General features: G+C 50.9%; 5 protein-coding genes across 5 annotated transcripts; 4 read left to right on the forward strand and 1 right to left on the reverse strand.

Moving 5' to 3' along the window:
- Positions 1-708: 708 nt before the first annotated feature.
- ags3 (alpha-1,3-glucan synthase Ags3) lies at positions 709-8,524 on the forward strand. The gene is made up of 4 exons (XM_025629107.1): positions 709-1,309; positions 1,369-1,544; positions 1,600-8,202; positions 8,257-8,524. Exons 1-4 carry the CDS (start codon positions 947-949, stop codon positions 8,303-8,305), a joined length of 7,191 nt encoding a protein of 2,396 aa, XP_025476769.1. The 5' UTR covers positions 709-946; the 3' UTR covers positions 8,306-8,524.
- Positions 8,525-9,111: 587 nt separating this feature from the next.
- On the forward strand, positions 9,112-10,910 carry BO87DRAFT_379179 (phosphotransferase family protein). Its single transcript, XM_025623971.1, has one exon. It carries the CDS (start codon positions 9,243-9,245, stop codon positions 10,824-10,826), a length of 1,584 nt encoding a protein of 527 aa, XP_025476770.1. The 5' UTR covers positions 9,112-9,242; the 3' UTR covers positions 10,827-10,910.
- Positions 10,911-11,128: 218 nt separating this feature from the next.
- On the reverse strand, positions 11,129-12,458 carry BO87DRAFT_365351 (zinc-binding alcohol dehydrogenase family protein; the record flags this gene model as incomplete). The annotated part of the gene is made up of 3 exons (XM_025621793.1): positions 11,129-11,399; positions 11,495-12,066; positions 12,125-12,458. The coding sequence occupies 3 exons, from the start codon at positions 12,456-12,458 to the stop codon at positions 11,187-11,189; spliced, it is 1,119 nt and encodes a 372-aa protein (XP_025476771.1). The 3' UTR covers positions 11,129-11,186.
- Positions 12,459-13,277: 819 nt separating this feature from the next.
- BO87DRAFT_379181 (short chain dehydrogenase) lies at positions 13,278-14,472 on the forward strand. Its single transcript, XM_025623972.1, has one exon. It carries the CDS (start codon positions 13,581-13,583, stop codon positions 14,364-14,366), a length of 786 nt encoding a protein of 261 aa, XP_025476772.1. The 5' UTR covers positions 13,278-13,580; the 3' UTR covers positions 14,367-14,472.
- Positions 14,473-16,904: 2,432 nt separating this feature from the next.
- On the forward strand, positions 16,905-17,579 carry BO87DRAFT_315550 (uncharacterized protein; the record flags this gene model as incomplete). The annotated part of the gene is made up of 1 exon (XM_025619696.1): positions 16,905-17,579. One exon carries the CDS (start codon positions 16,905-16,907, stop codon positions 17,577-17,579), a length of 675 nt encoding a protein of 224 aa, XP_025476773.1.
- Between the last annotated feature and the right edge of the window lie 901 nt (positions 17,580-18,480).

Below are 18,480 nucleotides of genomic sequence, written 5' to 3' on the forward strand. Positions count from 1 at the left end.
GTTTATAAGCAAAGTCCAGATGGTTTCGGATCTCCACCGAGCCGCGCCTGGGTCCAACCATAGAATCTGCGCGAAGGCAAATGGTAAGAGAGAAAAAGAAAAAAAGAAAAAAGGAAACCCTGGTTGTGCCGAAACACAACGACCAATGTTCGCCCCATTTGCTGGCCCGACATCAGATTTTTTTGTACCTTGGCAATAACTGATGGGATTCCACGGATATACTGTTGTCGGTCAGACAGGCACAGGCACAGGGACAAGAACAGAACAAGAACATCTTCGTTCTTACTGAACTTGAAAATTAGGATGATCGAGATTAGCGCTCTGAGTGTCGGTCACACTGATCATCTCTCAGTGACTGCAGTAGTGGCGGCTGCCCCAGCGGTAAAGTCCAGGGATCACCACCATCAGCACTGAGCACACACGCACCCATACCCTCCACATCCAGTGCTGTTGACTATTATCGAATGACGGAGGGTGTACTGACGAGGCCCGCCTCCACCTCACCCAATCATGCTATCCTGATATGACGTTTCCTAATAATAGCCACCCAGAGCAGAGAATGACCGAACATGTGTCTTGGATCGCAGGGCCTGGCGACCCCACCGCGGGCGAAAGGTTTTAGATAGTGGTCTCACGACGGCTTAAGCACCGCGCTTGTCTCTCGTCATCGAGTAGTCTAGTCTCTGGTCTCTCGTAGCATTAGCAGCAGTAACCCTCCCAGCAGCAATTCGCTGTCTTCCTCTCTTTTCTCTCTTTTCAACCATCCCCTGGGAAAGCTTTCCTCCCACGTTTCTCTCGTTTCATACCCCAAAGTCATTCGTTTTTTGTGCTGCTTTCTCTCGCTGTACTCGGTGCGGAAGTTTCGGGCATGTGGCATTGGGTTCCTGCATAATCCTTTGGACCTTGGTTGGCACATAACATCTGGTACCACACGCCGCTTGCCATCATGTTCGGCACGACGGTTCAGCGCTGCGTGGTGCTCATTCTGGGGCTACTCAGCGTCACGACCGTGGGCTGGCCCTACGATGAGTCGCTCGTTGACTACAACTTGAACGAGAACAAAACCGCAGAGGGACCGATAAACTATTGGGGAGAATGGCCTAATCACACCTATCATCCATCACCAGACAACTGGCGCTTCCCCATCTATACCATCTTCCTGGACCGCATAGCCAACGGAGATCCCGCTAACGACGATATCAACGGCACCACCTACGAGCATGTACTCGATTCCAATCAGATGCGCCATGGCGGTGACCTCGTCGGCTTGATCGATACGCTCGATTACATCAGAGGAATGGGATTCAAGGTGAGTTCATCAGTCTTTTACTACACACCATGTCATCTCCGTCTGACTGACTGTTCAAGGGAATCTACTTCGCTGGTACGGGATTAATGAACCTTCCCTGGGGCTACGATGGTTACTCCCCAGTGGATACCACCCTCCTCGATAAGCACCATGGCACCCTGTCAGACTGGAGGCGCACCATCAAGGAGATCCACGACCGGGATATGTACGTGATTATGGATAATACATTAGCAACGTGAGTATGCCCCGAGTATTACAGACGACCATGCCACTAACGTTCTCCCGTGCAGTTTGAGTAACCTGATCGGTTTCAAGGGCCACTTGAACGATTCGGCTGATTTCAATGCGAAAGAATACGAGGTGGAGTACGTAACCGAAAGACAGTACGCTGATTTCCAGTTCAGCAATGACTACAACGACACCTGCAACTACCCGAGGTTCTGGAACGAGACGGGATACCCGTTGACTTCCGGTGGTGTGCAGGACCTGGAGGGTTGCTACAACAGTGATTTCGATCAGTATGGCGAACTCGAGGCATTTGGTAATTTCCCCGACTGGAAGCGACAGCTCACCAAATTCGCCTCGGTGCAAGATCGTCTGCGAGAATGGCACAAGCCGGTTCGCGATGTCATCACCCGCCATTCTTGCATCGTGATCGCAAGTCTGGATATTGACGGATTCCGGTTTGACAAAGCCGTCCAAGCCACTCTGGATCCGCTGGGTGACATGCTCGCGGTCTACCGTGAATGTGCCAAACAATACGGAAAGAAGAACTTCTTCCTGCCGGGAGAGATCACCTCGGGCAACACCTTTGGCAGTCTCTACCTTGGCCGGGGTCGTCAGCCAAACCAGACGCCTGATTCAGCGGACGCTGGTGCGAAGCTGACGAATGCCTCGTCGGATTCCTACTTCCTCCGTGATGATGGCCTGCAAGCGTTGGACGCTGCGGCCTTTCACTACACCATCTATCGTTCGATGACCCGTTTCCTGGGAATGGACGGGAACTTGGTGGCCGGCTTCGATCTGCCCACCGATTTCATCGAAGCCTGGAATGGCATGCTCGTCACTAATGACTTCATCAATGCCTTCACGGGCGAGTTGGATCCTAGACATATGTATGGTGTGTCGAACCAGGATAACTTCCGCTGGCCAGCCATCAAGAATGGTACGGAGAAGTACCTACTGGGTTTATACATTGTTACGCTGGAGCTGCCGGGAATCCCTCTGATTCTCTGGGGTGAGGAGCAGGAGATGTACGTTTTCGATGCGACTGCCTCCAACTATTTGTTCGGTCGGCAGCCTATGACTTATCAGACGGCGTGGTGGACGCATGGTTGCTTCTCACTGAACACCTCGAAATTCTACGACTTCCCCAACGACAAGGGATTGAATGGCTGCAACGATATCACTGTTACCTACGATCAACGGAACCCGGCACACCCCCTTCGCAACATTATGAAGCGCATGTTCGAAATCCGAGAGCAATACCCAGTAGCAAATGATGGATTCAATCTTGAAACCATTGCGCAGCTTACCAAGGATCTCTATCTTCCGGGTTCATCGACTACTCCGACGGTGACTGGTCTCTGGTCGGTCTTGCGCAGCTACTACCCCGGCGTCCAGAAAGAGGCCTCGAGCAGTAACGATACTCTCTGGCTGGTATATCACAATGCCAATAAAACGGAAACATATGGCCAGAATTGTTCTAGCAAGGACTCCGCTCTTCTGTCTCCTTTCGAGTCGGGAACGAAGTTGAAAAACCTCTTCTATCCCTACGATGAACTCACGCTGCAGGATGGACCAAGTGACGCTAGCAACGGCACCGAGTCCTACGGCTGCACCACCAAAATGAAGTTGTTGCCATGGGAATTCCGGGCTTACGTCAAGGCTAGCGATTTCGTTGAACCTGGCCCTACGGTCACCGAGTTTGTCCCCGGTCACGATGCACGCCTGCTGTCTTCCGAGGATACTGGGGAAACACTGAAAATCCAGCTGGGCTATTCCAAGACCATGGACTGCAGTGCGATCACAAAGGCAATTTCCCTGAACTCGACCACCATCAAGGGCGTCAATGCCTCCCTTGATACGTCCAGCGTGAGCTGCACCAACGTGACGGCCAGGACGAGCAGTAACAATTACATCGGCGAAATTCCCACTGTTTGGACCTGGTCCGCAAACCTGACCAATGTCTATCACGGAATCCACCAGATAACCGTCAAGAATGCCTCCACGACGTCTGGAACGCGCGTAGATGCCATCGACCGCTTCTTATTCCGAGTTGGAACCCACACCAACCCGTTGATATCGCCGCTTGCCAACTACTCTACCAGCCTGGTGCACAAGTCGGATAACGGCAGCTACTATGTTCAGCATGATGCGGTTGGCGCTGATCAGTTCCGCTACACGACTGACTTTGGCCGGAACTGGTCGAACTGGACGGACTACACTGGCGGCAACACGACGATCGATTTCCCGACCTGGACAGGCACAGATGCCCAGAAATGGAAGGGCACTCACATTCGGGTCCAGTATTTCTCCCGTCTTACTGGCAGCAGTGATTATGTCCAGGAAGGTGATTATGACTGGGAATCCGATGTGCCTCGCAGATTTCCCCACCTGTGGTGGAATGGTCCATACAATCAGTACGGTTATGATGCCGGTCTGGACAGCAAGATGCGGTTTGATACTAAGGATCGCCGTTGGAAATACGATTTCGTCTATGAATGGCCGTCCGTGGGACAGATTAGTGTCTGGGGCACTGGCAAGGACGGTGTTCCGGAGACGACGAACGTCTATGGCGATGTTGACAACTCATCAGTTGTACAGGTCTTGCCTCCCTCCTACTTGTCCTCGAACGTGATCAACATCACCGAGTTGCCCCCGTTCCCGCACCTTGGCTGGACCGTCTCCCTCAATGATGCCAACCTCCGCTATGAATTGCTTCCCGTCGGATCTGGATGGGCCCAACTGGTGCTTTTTATTCTGCTCTGGGTCGTCCCGATCTTGATGGGGCTGGCGGGAGTTTTCATCTTCATCCGAACCTTCTACCGTGTTGAGCTAAATACCGATGGCAACGTGGTCAAGGAAGACAAGCTCCCGCTGTTGTTCTGGCGCAGGATGAAGGGTCAAGCTGGAGGTGATGGCCAGATGGACCGGGAAGAATCAGAGGTTGCCGCCGTGGCAGGCGATTTGACCATTGCAGGAGCCCCCGAGAAACGTCGCACCGTCTTGATCGCCACCATGGAGTACGACATCGCCGATTGGCAGGCCAAGGTCAAGATTGGTGGTTTGGGAGTCATGGCCCAGCTCATGTCCCAAAACCTGGGATACCAGAACCTCATCTGGGTGGTTCCCTGCGTGGGAGACATCGAATACCCTGAGGATACCCCGACAGAACCATACGTCGTGAAGATCTTGGACAATCCCTATCTCGTTAATGTGCAGTATCACGTTCTGAACAACATCACCTACGTCCTTCTTGACGCTCCCGTATTCCGGCAGCAGACGAAAGCAGAGCCGTACCCTCCTCGGATGGATGACCTGGACAGTGCCATTTACTACTCCGCCTGGAACCAGTGTATCGCAGAGACCATCAAGCGTTTCCCGTCGATCGATATGTACCACATCAACGATTTCCACGGATGTCTGGCACCGCTGTACCTTCTGCCGACACGGACAATCCCCGTCTGTTTGTCTCTCCACAACGCCGAGTTCCAAGGTCTCTGGCCCCTCCGTACCCAGCAGGAAAAGAAGGAAGTCTGTTCAGTCTTTAACCTGCCCGTTGAAGTCGCCACAAAGTACTGCCAGTTCGGAAATGTGTTCAACCTGCTTCACACGGGAGCGAGTTACCTTCGATTCCACCAGCGCGGATTTGGCGCGGTCGGTGTGTCCAAGAAGTATGGAAAGCGTTCATGGGCTCGGTATCCCATTTTCTGGAGTTTGGACAAGATCGGTAGTCTGCCTAACCCTGACCCGACTGATACTGCGGCCTTGGAGGATACTCCAGACGAGAAAGCTCTAACTCGGTCTTACGAGGAACGCATCACGGACAAGCTCGAGGCTCAGAAGTGGGCAGGCTTGACCGAGGATCCGAAAGCTGACCTCCTGGTGTTCGTTGGTCGTTGGTCTAAGCAGAAGGGTGTTGATCTGATTGCAGATGTCATCCCCGCCGTTCTTTCTGACCGGCCACAGGTGCAGGTGATCTGTGTCGGACCCATCATCGATCTTTACGGAAGACTGGCTGCCATCAAGCTGGAGAAGATCGCCGCCATGTTCCCTGGCCGGGTCTTCTCGCGACCTGAGTTCACTGCTTTACCCCCGTGTGTCTTCTCTGGTGCTGACTTTGCTCTGATCCCGTCTCGTGATGAGCCATTCGGATTGATTGCTGTCGAATTCGGTCGAAAGGGTGCTTTGGGAATTGGATCTCGCATTGGAGGTTTGGGTCAGATGCCAGGCTGGTGGTACACCGTCGAATCGGATGCCACTCGCCATCTCCTACACCAGCTGAGGACTGCCATCAAATCGGCTCTGGACTCGTCTCCAGAAACTCGTGCCCAGATGCGCGCAAACTCCGCTAAGCAGCGATTCCCTGTTCTCGAGTGGATCCAGAAACTCGAGACCCTCCAGCGAACGTCGATCAAGATTCACCATGAGAAGAACAAGGACACAGTGACTGGTTCCATTCCAGAGTCGGAGAGTGCCTGGGACCTGCAAAACCTTCAGAGTGCGCGTTACTCCACCGTGGCGCTTCCCAACATGGCTCTGTCCAGGTCGGACGGCTCGGACACCCCCCCTGAAGCCATGATTCAGCAGGCACACGCTCGCCTTCAAGAAATCCAAGCATCCGAGGGAAGCAGTCGCGACAGCAGTCTCAACCGCAAACTGTCACTGGGTCGCCGGTCCGGCCCTGGTCAGGGCAGAAAGCGCTTGACAAAGAAGCAAGCGACCGCGAGCCAGATCTCCACTGATCACGGAGAGGATGAGCACGACACCGACGCTGAGGAAGGTGACCACAGGCCGCAGGAGGATTACATTTCACCGGAGGAGGCCATGCAAGCTGTCAACAACACCCTCACTCCCCATGCGATCACTGGAGACAGTACTCCTCGCGCCTCCTACTTGTCCAGACCCGTATCCCCGTACCCCGTCTCCCAGATCTCGACTCCAGTGTGCCCAACACCGCCGCCCATGACTCATTTCCGCACTGTTTCTATGCTGTCGTTGCCCTCGGTAGTTGGCGACCATAACCGCCTCAGCAGTCTCGGTGGCGAGGACAAGGACCAGCCCGTATTCGAGTTGCAAAAGGTGGACCCGACTTTCACGGACAGCCTTGGTCACTTCACTCGTCGCTTCGAACAGTCGCTTGACAAGTTGAACAAAAAGAACTCCATTACGGATTACTGCATTGAGGTCTATTTGATGAAGAGTGAGCGCAAGTTCTACAATTCATACAACGACGCCCAGCTCAAGAAACAACCCAAGGACCGTGCGATCGCGATTCCGAGCTCTGTCAGTGTCGTACACGATGGGCCCAGTACAGACAACCGCCAGTCCTACTCTAGTGAGGACTCTGAGCTCAACGGGGAGGATGAGATTGACCGCTGGCTGATGCGGTTGGGCTACACGCGTCCGATCGCTGTTCAGCGATTCATGAGACGCCGCTTGGGCAATTGGCCAGTGTATTCGCTCTTCCTGGGACTGGGTCAGATCATCGCCACCAACTCGGCACAAATCACCCTGCTTGTCGGTCAGGTCGGAGAGACCGCTTTGAAGCTGTACGTCATCGCCGCTATTTACTGCCTTTCCTCGATCGCGTGGTGGTTCATGTATCATCGATTTCCGGCCGTCATCTCCCTCAGTCTTCCGTGGTTCATCTACTGCTTGGCATTCATCGTTATCGGTATTTCGCCGTTCGGTCTCACCTCTCTCGGTCGGTCCTGGGCTCAGAATGTTGCGGCTGGCGTCTACGCCATTGCATCTTCTAGCGGTTCGTTGTTCTTCGCTCTGAACTTTGGAGACCAGGGTGCCGTGCCTGTCAAGGACTGGATGTTCCGCGCCAGTATCATTCAAGGTATCTCCCAGATCTACACGGTCGCGCTCTGGTTCTGGAGCTCCAAGGTCACTGCCGCCGAAGTTGGAGGTGTATCTGTGGCGGCCCTGAGTTCCTGGCGACTCACAGCCGTGGTGATGCCCATCGCTGCCCTCTGCTTCGTCATTGGAGTTCTGCTGGCCCTGGGCTTGCCCAACTACTACCGCCAAGCTCCCAGTCGTATCCTGTTCTTCTACAAGTCTCTGTTCCGTCGACGCATCATCCTGTGGTTCTTCTTCATGGTCATCATCCAGAATTGGTTCCTTTCTGCTGCTTTCGGCCGCAACTGGTCCTTCCTCTGGACGTCCAAGCACGTCAAACCCTGGGAGATTGTCCTCCTTGTGTTCGGCTTCTTTGTCGTCCTATGGGTGGCCATTCTTGTCATATTCCGTGCCCTGTCGAAGGAACATAGCTGGATCTTGCCAGTCTTTGGTCTTAGTTTGGGTGCTCCCCGATGGGCACAAACCTGGTGGGGAACCTCCAACATCGGCTACTATCTCCCCTGGGCCGGCAGCTTGGTGTCAGGATCGATCGTGACCCGCTGTCTGTGGCTCTGGCTGGGACTCCTTGACGAAATTCAACAAGTCGGATTGGGTATGATTCTGCTGCAGACCATGACTAGAGTACATGTCTGCTTCGTCCTGCTGGCCGCCCAAGCCCTGGGATCCATCGCCACCATCTGCGCCCGCGGCTTCGCGCCCAACAAGATTGGTCCTGGGGATATCTCCCCGGATGTGGGCACATCGGTGGACAAGGTCGGTAACGCATGGTTCTGGATCGCTCTCTTCTTCCAGCTCCTGGCAAGGTAAGCCTCTCCCCACTTTACTCTTGATGTGAGCTTCTTCTAACGTTTGAACAGTTGGGGCTTCCTGCTCTTTTACCGCCGCGAACAGCTCAACCGACCCTAGATTATGCCCTACCGGGTCAACACAAATCTCGCATGCCACTACCATTGCGTGCGCAGATATTTTCTTTACATTACGCATCAAATGTTCTTGTCTTTGCTCCTTTCTATGAGGACTTATTGGCAAGGGCAGACATGTCATCATCACCACCCATCATGACCATAGACCTATAATTCCCCTGTCTTATAGCATATAGATTTGTATATAAGTCGCATGATCAGCAATTGAATATATTGTCTTTCCTTAACACCCCTTCTGATTAGAAGTGCAATTTGAGAATGCAGAGCAGCAAATGCATGGGCGTATGGTTCGACACCGCCGGTTTTCTCCTGTCGGGGAGCCTTATCCGGCCGGGATATTCTTGCGCAAGGCTGCAGTGAAAAGCTGCAAGGCTGGCAATTACCAAAGTACTACCCGCGGCAAGTCAGCGATTTGTCGTGTTATATGATCTTGGCAAACTCCAAATATGACTGGTCTCCGTTACGTATGTAGGAAAACGACACTCAAACACCACGGTTTTGTCTCGCAGTGTCCGATCAGCCTGAGCAAGCCATTGTACCCTCTGTGCATGGGAAACAAAGGCTTTGTGTAAGATTCACTCAGTTATCTAAAGCACCGCCAAGGAAATTAAGAAGTCATCCCATCTATTCTGACGTGCACATAGTGGGGTAGAGGAGCCTAGACCAGGCAGCTGATCTTAGGGAATTGTGCGACTCGACGTGCATCCCCTTGCCTTAGTGGGGGGTCAATGCGGGATTTAAACAACACTCTTCCCCAGGGCTTGGATTCTCGTAGCATAAACCACTGGTCTTTCTGATCGCTGTTACCCACAGACTAAGAATAACTATCACTCAGAGTCGATTTGAGTCATTCCCATCTACGAGCCCTCTCTGTTTCGTATCTATCAGCTGACATTTACCTCTTGAGGCACCTAAGAAGCATGAAGCCACGCCTGCACTACGACGACGTCACCTTGGATAAGGCTGAAGCTATCACCAATGCATGGGTTCAACAGTTCTTCGACCCCAAGATTCTACAGTCCGTTGCTCAATTCCTGAAAAGACACCATGGCCCTGGACAAGTTGATGAATTTACATATCTGGAGAAAGGCTCGTACAACATCACCTTCCAGATGAAGAACAAGAATGCAAACTCTACGGTCATACGTTTCATTCAGCCAGGATCAATCATGTTTCCCGAAGAGAAAGTACGCAATGAAGTTGCTATGATGCGATATATCAATGATCAGATTGCCATTCCTGTTCCTTTCGTTTGTCACTGGGGATCGAAGGAGGAAAGTCCTCGGGGACTAGGTCCGTTCATCATCATGGAATACATTGAGCATAAGACAAACATGTATGATGTTCTCAACAGGCCTGGTTGTCCTCGCGAAGAGCGTGGTGTCCTTAACCCCAATATCAGTGAGGCCAAGCTGGAGGCGTTGTATGGAGAGGTTGCAACAGTCTTACTGAAGCTTTCCAAAACAAAATTTCCCCGGATAGGCTCACTAGACCAGGTCGATGATTTTACCTGGGAAGTAACCCAGCGGCCTTTGTCATTGTCTATGAATAGTCTGATTCGATTGGGTTCGCTACCTCGGTCAAAACTTCCCAACACTACATTCGATAGCACATCTTCATATTTCGAAGCATTAGCAGAGCTCCACATTGCACACCTCACCAATCAGAGTAATGATGCGATCGATTCAGCGGACGACTGTCGACGGAAGCTTGTTGCTCGATATCTCTTTCGAAAACTTGCCAGGGAACATCATTTGACAAAGCCGTTGACAGCATTCGATAAAGGCCCGTTCAAACTTTGGTGCGATGACTTCCGCCCAGTTAATATCCTACTGAGCGAAGAGCTGAAGATTGTCGGCGTTGTTGACTGGGACTTCACATACGCCGCGCCTGTTGAATTCTCGTTTTCACCTCCTTGGTGGCTGCTAATTGAGAAGCCTGAATACTGGCCACAGGGACTTGACGACTGGTGCAGTGAATATCAACGACGTCTTCCAACCTTCCTCAAGGCGATAAGAGACCAGGAGGATAGGGCGATTGAGCAGGGGTGGCTAGACGATACCGAGCGACTGTCGGGTCCTATGAAAGACAGCTGGGATAGTGGGGATTTCTGGATAGCATATGCAGCGAGGAACAACTTTGCCTTTGACTTGATATACTGGCACAAGATTGATCAGCGATTTTTTGGATCGACGTCTACTCCCATCGATGATGTTTGGAAACAGAGACTGGTCATACTCGAGCCTGCAGAGAGAACCGAGATTGAACGAATTGTGGCGACTAAGGTTAAAGAGATGCAGACACGACCATTGGCTTGGGATCCGGATGGCTACACCAGGGAGGTCGCAGATACCCTCTGCGAAAACGCAGACAACGAACCTGAAAGGGAAACATCCGAATCTGCACTAAACGAGAGACGTGGTCCGACAACGCTGGAAGAACTGTCTCTGGTCGGTGATGGTTCATTTATTATCTTTAACCAGCTCCGAAGAAAAGTATATTAGCAGTCTAGATCCGACTCAGAATGATTATATATGCTTTCGAGGAGCTTTCCTTCCATAAATACATTGACTAGGATTTTCGTTTCTTCAGTCGCACACATTGAAACAGTGCTCTCAAGATCAGTGAGAGACTGCTCATGATATACTGGCTGTCTATAGACCATACTTGCTTGAGTGCTCCTTTTGTGAGCCCAGGCCGCTCTTCCGCTATATCTAGCAAAGTGGGAAAACGCGTGATCATAACGAACAACTCCTTATAAGAGCGCGGAGAGCACGAACAAACGATTCTACTGGAAAATTAAAGACCAAGACAACAGGGCTTGCTCTAGTACATCACAACACCGCTCACTCCCGGCAGTAAGATCATTTGAACTCAGGGAACTCCTCCTCGGTCCAGACCTGCCACACCAGCCGCTCACCACTAACAGTGCCACTTCTCATAATGTCTAAAGCTTTGCGCGCCCTATCCAAGAGAGTCTCTCCTTCAACTATCTGCTGATTATTCGGCTTGATAGCACCTTGGGCCAAGAGCGTCGGCATGATCTCTGTCTGAAGATGGTCCCGCAAAAATTGGTTCTGATGACGAAATATTATTAGCCCAAACTCAGTGGCTATTACCATGATGACTCCTATAGAACAGAAAAAGACATAATATGCAAGTGCCGACATACCTCTTCATAGTTGTAAACTACAATGGGGTGAATTTCCACTCCCGATGCCCAGGGCGCTTCCGCAGAGACATCTGGGGAAAGCTTGAGACCGTCTTTTTCAGCTGAGGTGCTGATAACGACTGGAAGAACAGCAGCAACAGCTGATCCTGCTTGTGTCGCAATCTTGGAGATTGGAATCAAGGAACCGTACTTCGAGGCTACGGTGTCAAAGACACGAATACTCTTTGATTGCCCCTGGCTAGCCAAGATTTCGAGGATGGAGGCAGTAACATTAGGGTCGCGATAGTCAAAAACGTGCGCCGCACCATATGCCTTGATCCTTTCATGATGCTTCGGCGAAGCTGTTGCAATCACGTTCGTGTATCCCCAGTGTTTGAGGATTTGCACCGCAGACTGCCCCACGGAACTGGCAGCACCCCAGATGAGAGCCGGTACGTCTTTGTCGGATGGGGTGAAGTTGTCTGGACGCGGCCAAGGCAGCTCAATCTTGAGCTTTTCAAAGAGTGCAAAGAACGCAGTGCAGAAGTTTGTTGGTATAGTAGCCGCAGCAGACAATGGAATGCTTTGTGGGACTTGATACTCCGGGTTAAACTGGCATAAAACAATATAACTTGGAAGTGGTGTGTGAACGAACCTTACCAAAAAGGGTTTCTGGTGCAGTTACATATACCTGCTGACCCTTTTGTGTCTTGTTCTGGAAAAACATTCCGAACACTCGATCGCCAATTTGGAGGCGCTTGACATCAGGACCAACAGCTACCACAGTCCCCGCGGCCGTATCACCCAGCGTCTGAGGGAACTGGACCATGAGCCCGGCATCGACTTGCCAGACATCCAACGGGGCGGATGGAACCCATTCTACCCGGACTTGAATTTCCCGATGGGCAGGCTTCCAAGTCGGAACATGCTGAATTGTTAAAGGCCCCTTCAGTGCGAGTACGATGATTGCTGGGTGGGTGGCCATGATAATGGAGATTATGAGTAAGGAAATGGATCGTAGTGGAATGATCAGAGTTGTGCTGTTAGTGTTAACCCAGAGGATCCCAGCCAGCTTGAGGGCTCATAGTTCAAATATATAACCGCGACCCCACAGACAATGAAGCTCGTCACTACTGGGCTGTGGTGGCAACTCTGAATTGAATACGATGCGATTATAAATCCGTCTCTACTCATGAATGACGAAACTTGAGCCACTGACTTCGAAACAGTTCGATTGTCAATGACAACGGTGACACTTGAACCATCACACTGCCCCATACAGGTCTAGCTGATGAAAAACCTAGATAGCGTGCTGACAGTCGGTATCTCATTGGTGGTGTCAGCAATACGCATTAGCTTCCGCGAGAGTGGAGTGCCCCATGGTGTGGTTGTGCCGACAGGGTGCGTGATGAACCTTGGATACCACATAAAAGGCACCATTCATTTGTGTGATTAGTAGATTGTTCTGTAGTATGTACGTTGGTCAAATTGATCATTGCTATTTGATAAGGTCCGTTTACGAAGCGAAAGAACGAGGCGAATAGAGTACGGGAAGTAAACAAATTTTCTGTCCGTTCCATGGGAGACTTCAGGTGAAGCAACATGCCAGGGTTATATTGCCTATGAGCGTGCACTGTCAGTCCCTGTTGGGACATGTCTCTCCGTCCGCTGATCAGCTGAAGCGGAAAATTGCTTATGGTCTAGCGGTTAGTAGCTCGTCGACAGTTTCTCATCATGTGAGCTCCGGCAAAAAGCCCGGACACGGCGATACCACCTGAACGTGTGGAAAATGGCAAAAGCTCCACTCAGGGTCCAGGATGTTGGCTACATCCACCGTGTAGAATCCATCATATCCCATATCTACAAATCCGTCGGGAAACCGTCGGAGTTACCGGACTTTACTTCCGTGCAGTGTTTGCCCCACAACCATCAAACGCTGCTTCGACGGCCCCGGGAATAGCCATACAACAGACTCACCTTCCAGTTTGACTGTATCCCAACTCTTGTACTCTCCTCCCTTCTCGCTGCCTTTATCTGAACTCGGAAGCTTCCAGCCGTGACAGTACATCACTTGAAAGTAGCCCATCAATCATTGGCGATCAGCAAAATGGCTCGCATTCTCATCACTGGCTCGGTCGACGGGCTTGGTCTCGAGGCTGCCAGGCAGCTTGTTAACAGAGGACACACCGTATACCTGCATGCGCGCAATGAGCAACGTGCAGTGGACGCCAAATCTGCGTGCCCGGGTGCCGCCGGGGTGTTGGCTGCCGACTTGTCCAGGATGGAAGACACGCAGAAGCTCTGCGACGATGCCAACGCAATTGGTGATTTTGATGCTGTCATCCTCAATGCTGGAATCATGCAGGGTGGCTTTCGGAAGAATGCGGATACTGGTGTTCCAGCCTTGGTGTCGGTCAACCTTATTGCACCTTATGTGATGTCCTGTTTGCTGCGTCCACCCAAACGCCTCGTTTTCATTTCCTCAAACCTGCACCGGTACGCAGACATGGCAAGCATGGATGATATGTTCTGGTTGAAACGCGGGGAGGCCAGCTACCAAAGTTACCCGGCATACTGTGGTTCTAAGCTTCATGTCATGCTCCTCGCCAATGCAGTCGCTCGGCGGTTCAGGAACACATCAGTGACCTCGGTGCACCCCGGGTGGGTGGCAACTAAGCTTGGCGGACAGGGTGCTCCAGATAGGGTGGAGGATGGTGTTGAAACGTATGTCATGTTAGCCGAAGGGAATTATGATGAACAGAACCTGTCTGGAGGGTATTTCGAGCCCAAGGGGAAGATTGGTCAGCCGATTCCGGCTGCAAGAGATGAGGATTTGCAAGAGAAAGTCGTGGAAGCCTGTGAAGAGATTACTAGCTTGAAACTGCCGGCTTAGTATGCAGAGCTCTCTATTGAGGGGATGACGAACTGTGCCAACGTCTTGATTAAATTCATCATAAAATGTGCATAGATATTAACTGCAAAGTACACCAATTTTTAAAATGTCCCATCACTCAAACTGTGTCATCGTAGAATCGATCGAGGAGGACTTGAGCCTCCTAAAAATACATCCGTAGAACATATCCCCGATCGGTACAGCGCCCTCTACCGTTGAACACTGTAGGACTTAAAAAGATATTTAGAACGTGCCAGAGTAATTGTCTGGACTGCTATCGCCCTGATGAATGTGATTGAGGATAAGAAGTATGGAGTGCTTATGCACTTTGGGGAACCTCAAATGATCAAAATCGCGAATGAAACTGTGTAATAAAAGAGAATAAAGGTGCGACAACCTGGGCAATGATACGATATGAGCACGTGAGACATGATAACCTTTCCTGTCAGTCTGGAATCTGTTGACGATGGCTGTACCTACGCGGTTGATGAGGCTCACTTATGAAGGTAGGCGTTCAACCCCAGACAGGAAACGTAAGCAAGGTCAAGGAATCATAATGTGTTCGCTAATGAGGCAATATTCCATATCAGTTATTAAAGTGAGGGTTATGCTCGTGCATGGCTGCTCAAAATATGGTCAAATAACGAATAGCCGTGGGACACTGGTACCTCGGAAATAGTGATGGAAAGATGATACTTGGATTGCATAGACCCGCCTCAACTATGTTGCTCGGTTGAACTACAGGTCTGCTGTCCCTAAGGATCCCCTTGTTGGGGAGTAGACTCTGTGGACTTTGCTAGAGCAGCCGCGGTATATCGTCTGCTATGTCACTGAACTCGCAAGGTAGGCCTTTAAAGAGAAAGAGAGAACAAGGAGACTACTTTTTCTAAACCAATACTAGCCGTACAACCCACTGGAGCCCTCCCGCGAACAACTAGTTAATGGTCCCGAGACGGGAGATACATCAAATTATCCATCAGAAAACGCAATCGCCTCCAAATCCAACACAGATCATTGGCCGTTCATCATCCATATCCCCGACCTTGGATGGGAAAGCCCTTGTAACGGCATCAGTTCAGCTCCTTCTGTGGTCTGCGCTGAGCCAATATGACCCTGCTCTAATCAAGATCGGCGGCGTGGGTCTGGGCTCCGCCGATAAGATGAAGCGTGCCAAAAACAACTCCAACACCGCCCACCTAGCCGCTATAACCCAATCTGGGGTCACTTTGCGAAACCCCACGGCGTCCATTCCAAGGTTTTGGGTTTTGTTTTCTTCCTGTGCGCACCTTCCTAGCTGAATACGTATGCTCCTAGGCTACAGTTTTCCCAATTGTCTTCCGCAGTGATCGCAGATCATAGACATGGATACATCGCAAATTCTGCCTAACTTACTGAATCGAAAACCTAAGAGCCCTATTGGAGTGCCGACAGACGCTAGCCGTTTTGTCAGTGCATAATTGGGGCATGAGGAGACCGAAGATACTCAAGATCCTCGGAGATAACAGGCTCTCCATATTGCTGCTGCCCTGGACCCACTCGCTTGAGGATCATTGCCTGATTAGAAACCCTCTGTTCCGGTCTCGAGGATCACTGATTTTTGGTCTAAAAGATCAGTAGTATAGATAAATAGAGATGATGAAGATTTAGCCTACCGAGTTCCATTGTAATACCGGTGTCCCCAGTCCTGACCCTCCATGTCCGATGTGAGTAGCACATCTACGTCTATTCAAGACGTCTGTTCAGGGGCAATATCCTATCGCTCAGCCTGGCAGAAATGCATAAACTTGATCCTAGTTTTAGCTGCATGGATCCAGCTTTGTGCCACATCCGACTTCCGACCATTAGATCCCAATTTAAAGGGAATGTTACGCATGCAAGGTGTGCGTTTCTTCTAAAGTACCCATTCTTACCCGCGGCAGATTTTCCGTCCGACCCACCAGTCTATGGGTCAAACTGGGGTATGTCCGTACATCGCTCCCTGTTTAGAGCATCTAGATTCCTCCAATGAGGGCGGTGGATATGGCGATGATGCACTTTACAAGACGCACTGGTGCTCTTAGTGTCTTTAGGAGGCCTTAACAAAATTCCCGATATCGCGGACTACATGGCGTGGCTAACGCGTCTATCATATCGCAGCTGACGAGGCCATAGGGAGTGGATTGCACCGGAACTCCGTGATGTGCCGTCGGGGGAGAAAGGGATACCCTAAGTACCTAGTGATCGTTATACACGTACTCAGGCGTGTTGCAGAAATGAATGTCGGTGGCCTGGACTGCGAAGGTGCAATCGAGATTCATGTCCACCTTGACCACACTGCTCCGGCATGAGCGGCTCATGATCACCGATCGTAACTTCCTCATCGTACTCCCGGAGCCACTTCTTCATGGAAGATCAATCATTACTAGGATATGATTTTTGTTAGCTATAAAAGGGCCTCCTGTACTTCCAGTACATCATCTGTTTCATTCTTCTCCTTTCATAGTCACTCATTTCATCTCAATTTCTTTCCATTACAAGTAAAGACTATTCACCGTCACAATGAAGGGCTTTGGATCCGCTGTTTCTATGTTTCTATCTTTGGGCACAATTGCCGTTGCCTCGGCGTCCTGCGATCCGAGTACCCTGAATACCACAAGTTACCTCTACGATATTACCGAAGAGACAACGGTGTTCGAGGTTGCCCGCAAGACCAACCGCGGTGTCTGTGACATTGGCCGACACAACCTTATGGCAGATGTGACCATTCCACCTAATATTGGCGAAGTCTTCATCATCCCTGGCGAAACCTTCACTCCAGACAATGAATCTTGCCTGATCAAAGATGTGGGCCGTACCCGGTCTTGCATCTACGGTGGACCACGTTTGTACTACTCCGTCAAAGGGGACACATTTGAAAAAAATGCCCTCCGTCTCAACATAACTACAGAAATACTCTCGGGTGGTCAGTCCGCTAATGAAACATTGCGGGTTGGCCAATCTATCAAGGTCCCCGAGTGCTCGCCGAGTCAATGTATCATCCAGCCTTACTCGTTTGAATGGGGTGTGTATAAGGATCTTGCCGACAAGTATGGGACGACTGTTGGCCAAATCATGATGCTAAGCCCGACCTACAACTACAGCAGTCTGGCTTTCAGCAACGGGGGAACAGCTCCGCCAATTGATCTTCCGATCAACTGCACTGCTCTGTCGAGCAATATCACCGTTATCAGCTAGAGTTGTTCCCTTTGGGAGTCGGTTGAAGAGACGGCTTTATCCAGCCGTATGCGTCCATCATTGCTTTCATTCTGCTCGAAGCCCATGTACTTTCCTTTACGTTCCAACTGGGTGTTGACTTTAATGACGGGTTTGGGAAGGGGTTGCTGTTGGAGAGGCCTTTTCACAATTGCCTATCTGTAAATAAGGAGCTTTTCAATCCAGGTCTAGATGATGAATACATCAATGGCCACCCTTCAAACAATAAAATTATAAGAAGTATAAACTGTCTTGCTTGTCGGCTGCGGCCGTAGTCATCAACCCTCTGTTAGCATTCTGATATCAGAGACAAGAAGAACGCTTGACTTAGCTGAAACCGCCGGCTGCGTGCTGTTTGGGTCGTAATCTGACTTCTTTGGGACACACCATTGGGCAGTAGAGGCATTCAGACCAGTCAGAAATATTGCGTATACTCCCTTATGTGAAGTCTGAAGGATCCAATAGGAATGACGGCGGTTCCCTATACAGAGGGCTCGAGGCTCCGCTCGGCCCTGTGATGTCGGAGGTAAAAGGATTGCGCAGCTGCCTCTTTCAGTTCGAAGAACGATAATAGTTACAGCCAATGCCGCAATTTCCAAGCACGAAAAAAGGCACTCCCCCCCCCCTTCCAGTCCTCATGCGGGATGTGGGAGAACGAGTGGGTGGACCTCTGATCCCAATTACAAAACGTCCTGCTTCGACTTGCTGGGAATGATCCATTCATTTTCCATGAAGGGCTGAAACACTACGGCTGAGCTCTCATGCAATACATGCGGGAGCAAATCTGGACGAAGAAGATTGCCCGTGTCGTTTGACAAAACAAGCATCAGAGGGGTATAGAGCGGCCCGGACGAGGCCCGAGATTGCTAGGAGTGGCGTATCG

This window comes from Aspergillus neoniger (assembly GCF_003184625.1).
Source record: "Aspergillus neoniger CBS 115656 unplaced genomic scaffold BO87scaffold_30, whole genome shotgun sequence".
Classification (NCBI taxonomy): domain Eukaryota; kingdom Fungi; phylum Ascomycota; class Eurotiomycetes; order Eurotiales; family Aspergillaceae; genus Aspergillus; species Aspergillus neoniger.

What these genes read in the sequence shown, in the direction of transcription:
- BO87DRAFT_379179 (XM_025623971.1), top strand. Translation starts at nt 9,243, where the DNA reads ATGAAGCCACGCCTGCACTACGACGACGTCACCTTGGATAAGGCTGAA.
- ags3 (XM_025629107.1), top strand. Translation starts at nt 947, where the DNA reads ATGTTCGGCACGACGGTTCAGCGCTGCGTGGTGCTCATTCTGGGGCTA. An exon ending in ATGGATAATACATTAGCAAC is followed by an intron (nt 1,545 to 1,599) that starts GTGAGTATGCCC and finishes TCTCCCGTGCAG; the next exon opens with TTTGAGTAACCTGATCGGTT. An exon ending in TTCTTCCAGCTCCTGGCAAG is followed by an intron (nt 8,203 to 8,256) that starts GTAAGCCTCTCC and finishes ACGTTTGAACAG; the next exon opens with TTGGGGCTTCCTGCTCTTTT.
- BO87DRAFT_379181 (XM_025623972.1), top strand. Translation starts at nt 13,581, where the DNA reads ATGGCTCGCATTCTCATCACTGGCTCGGTCGACGGGCTTGGTCTCGAG.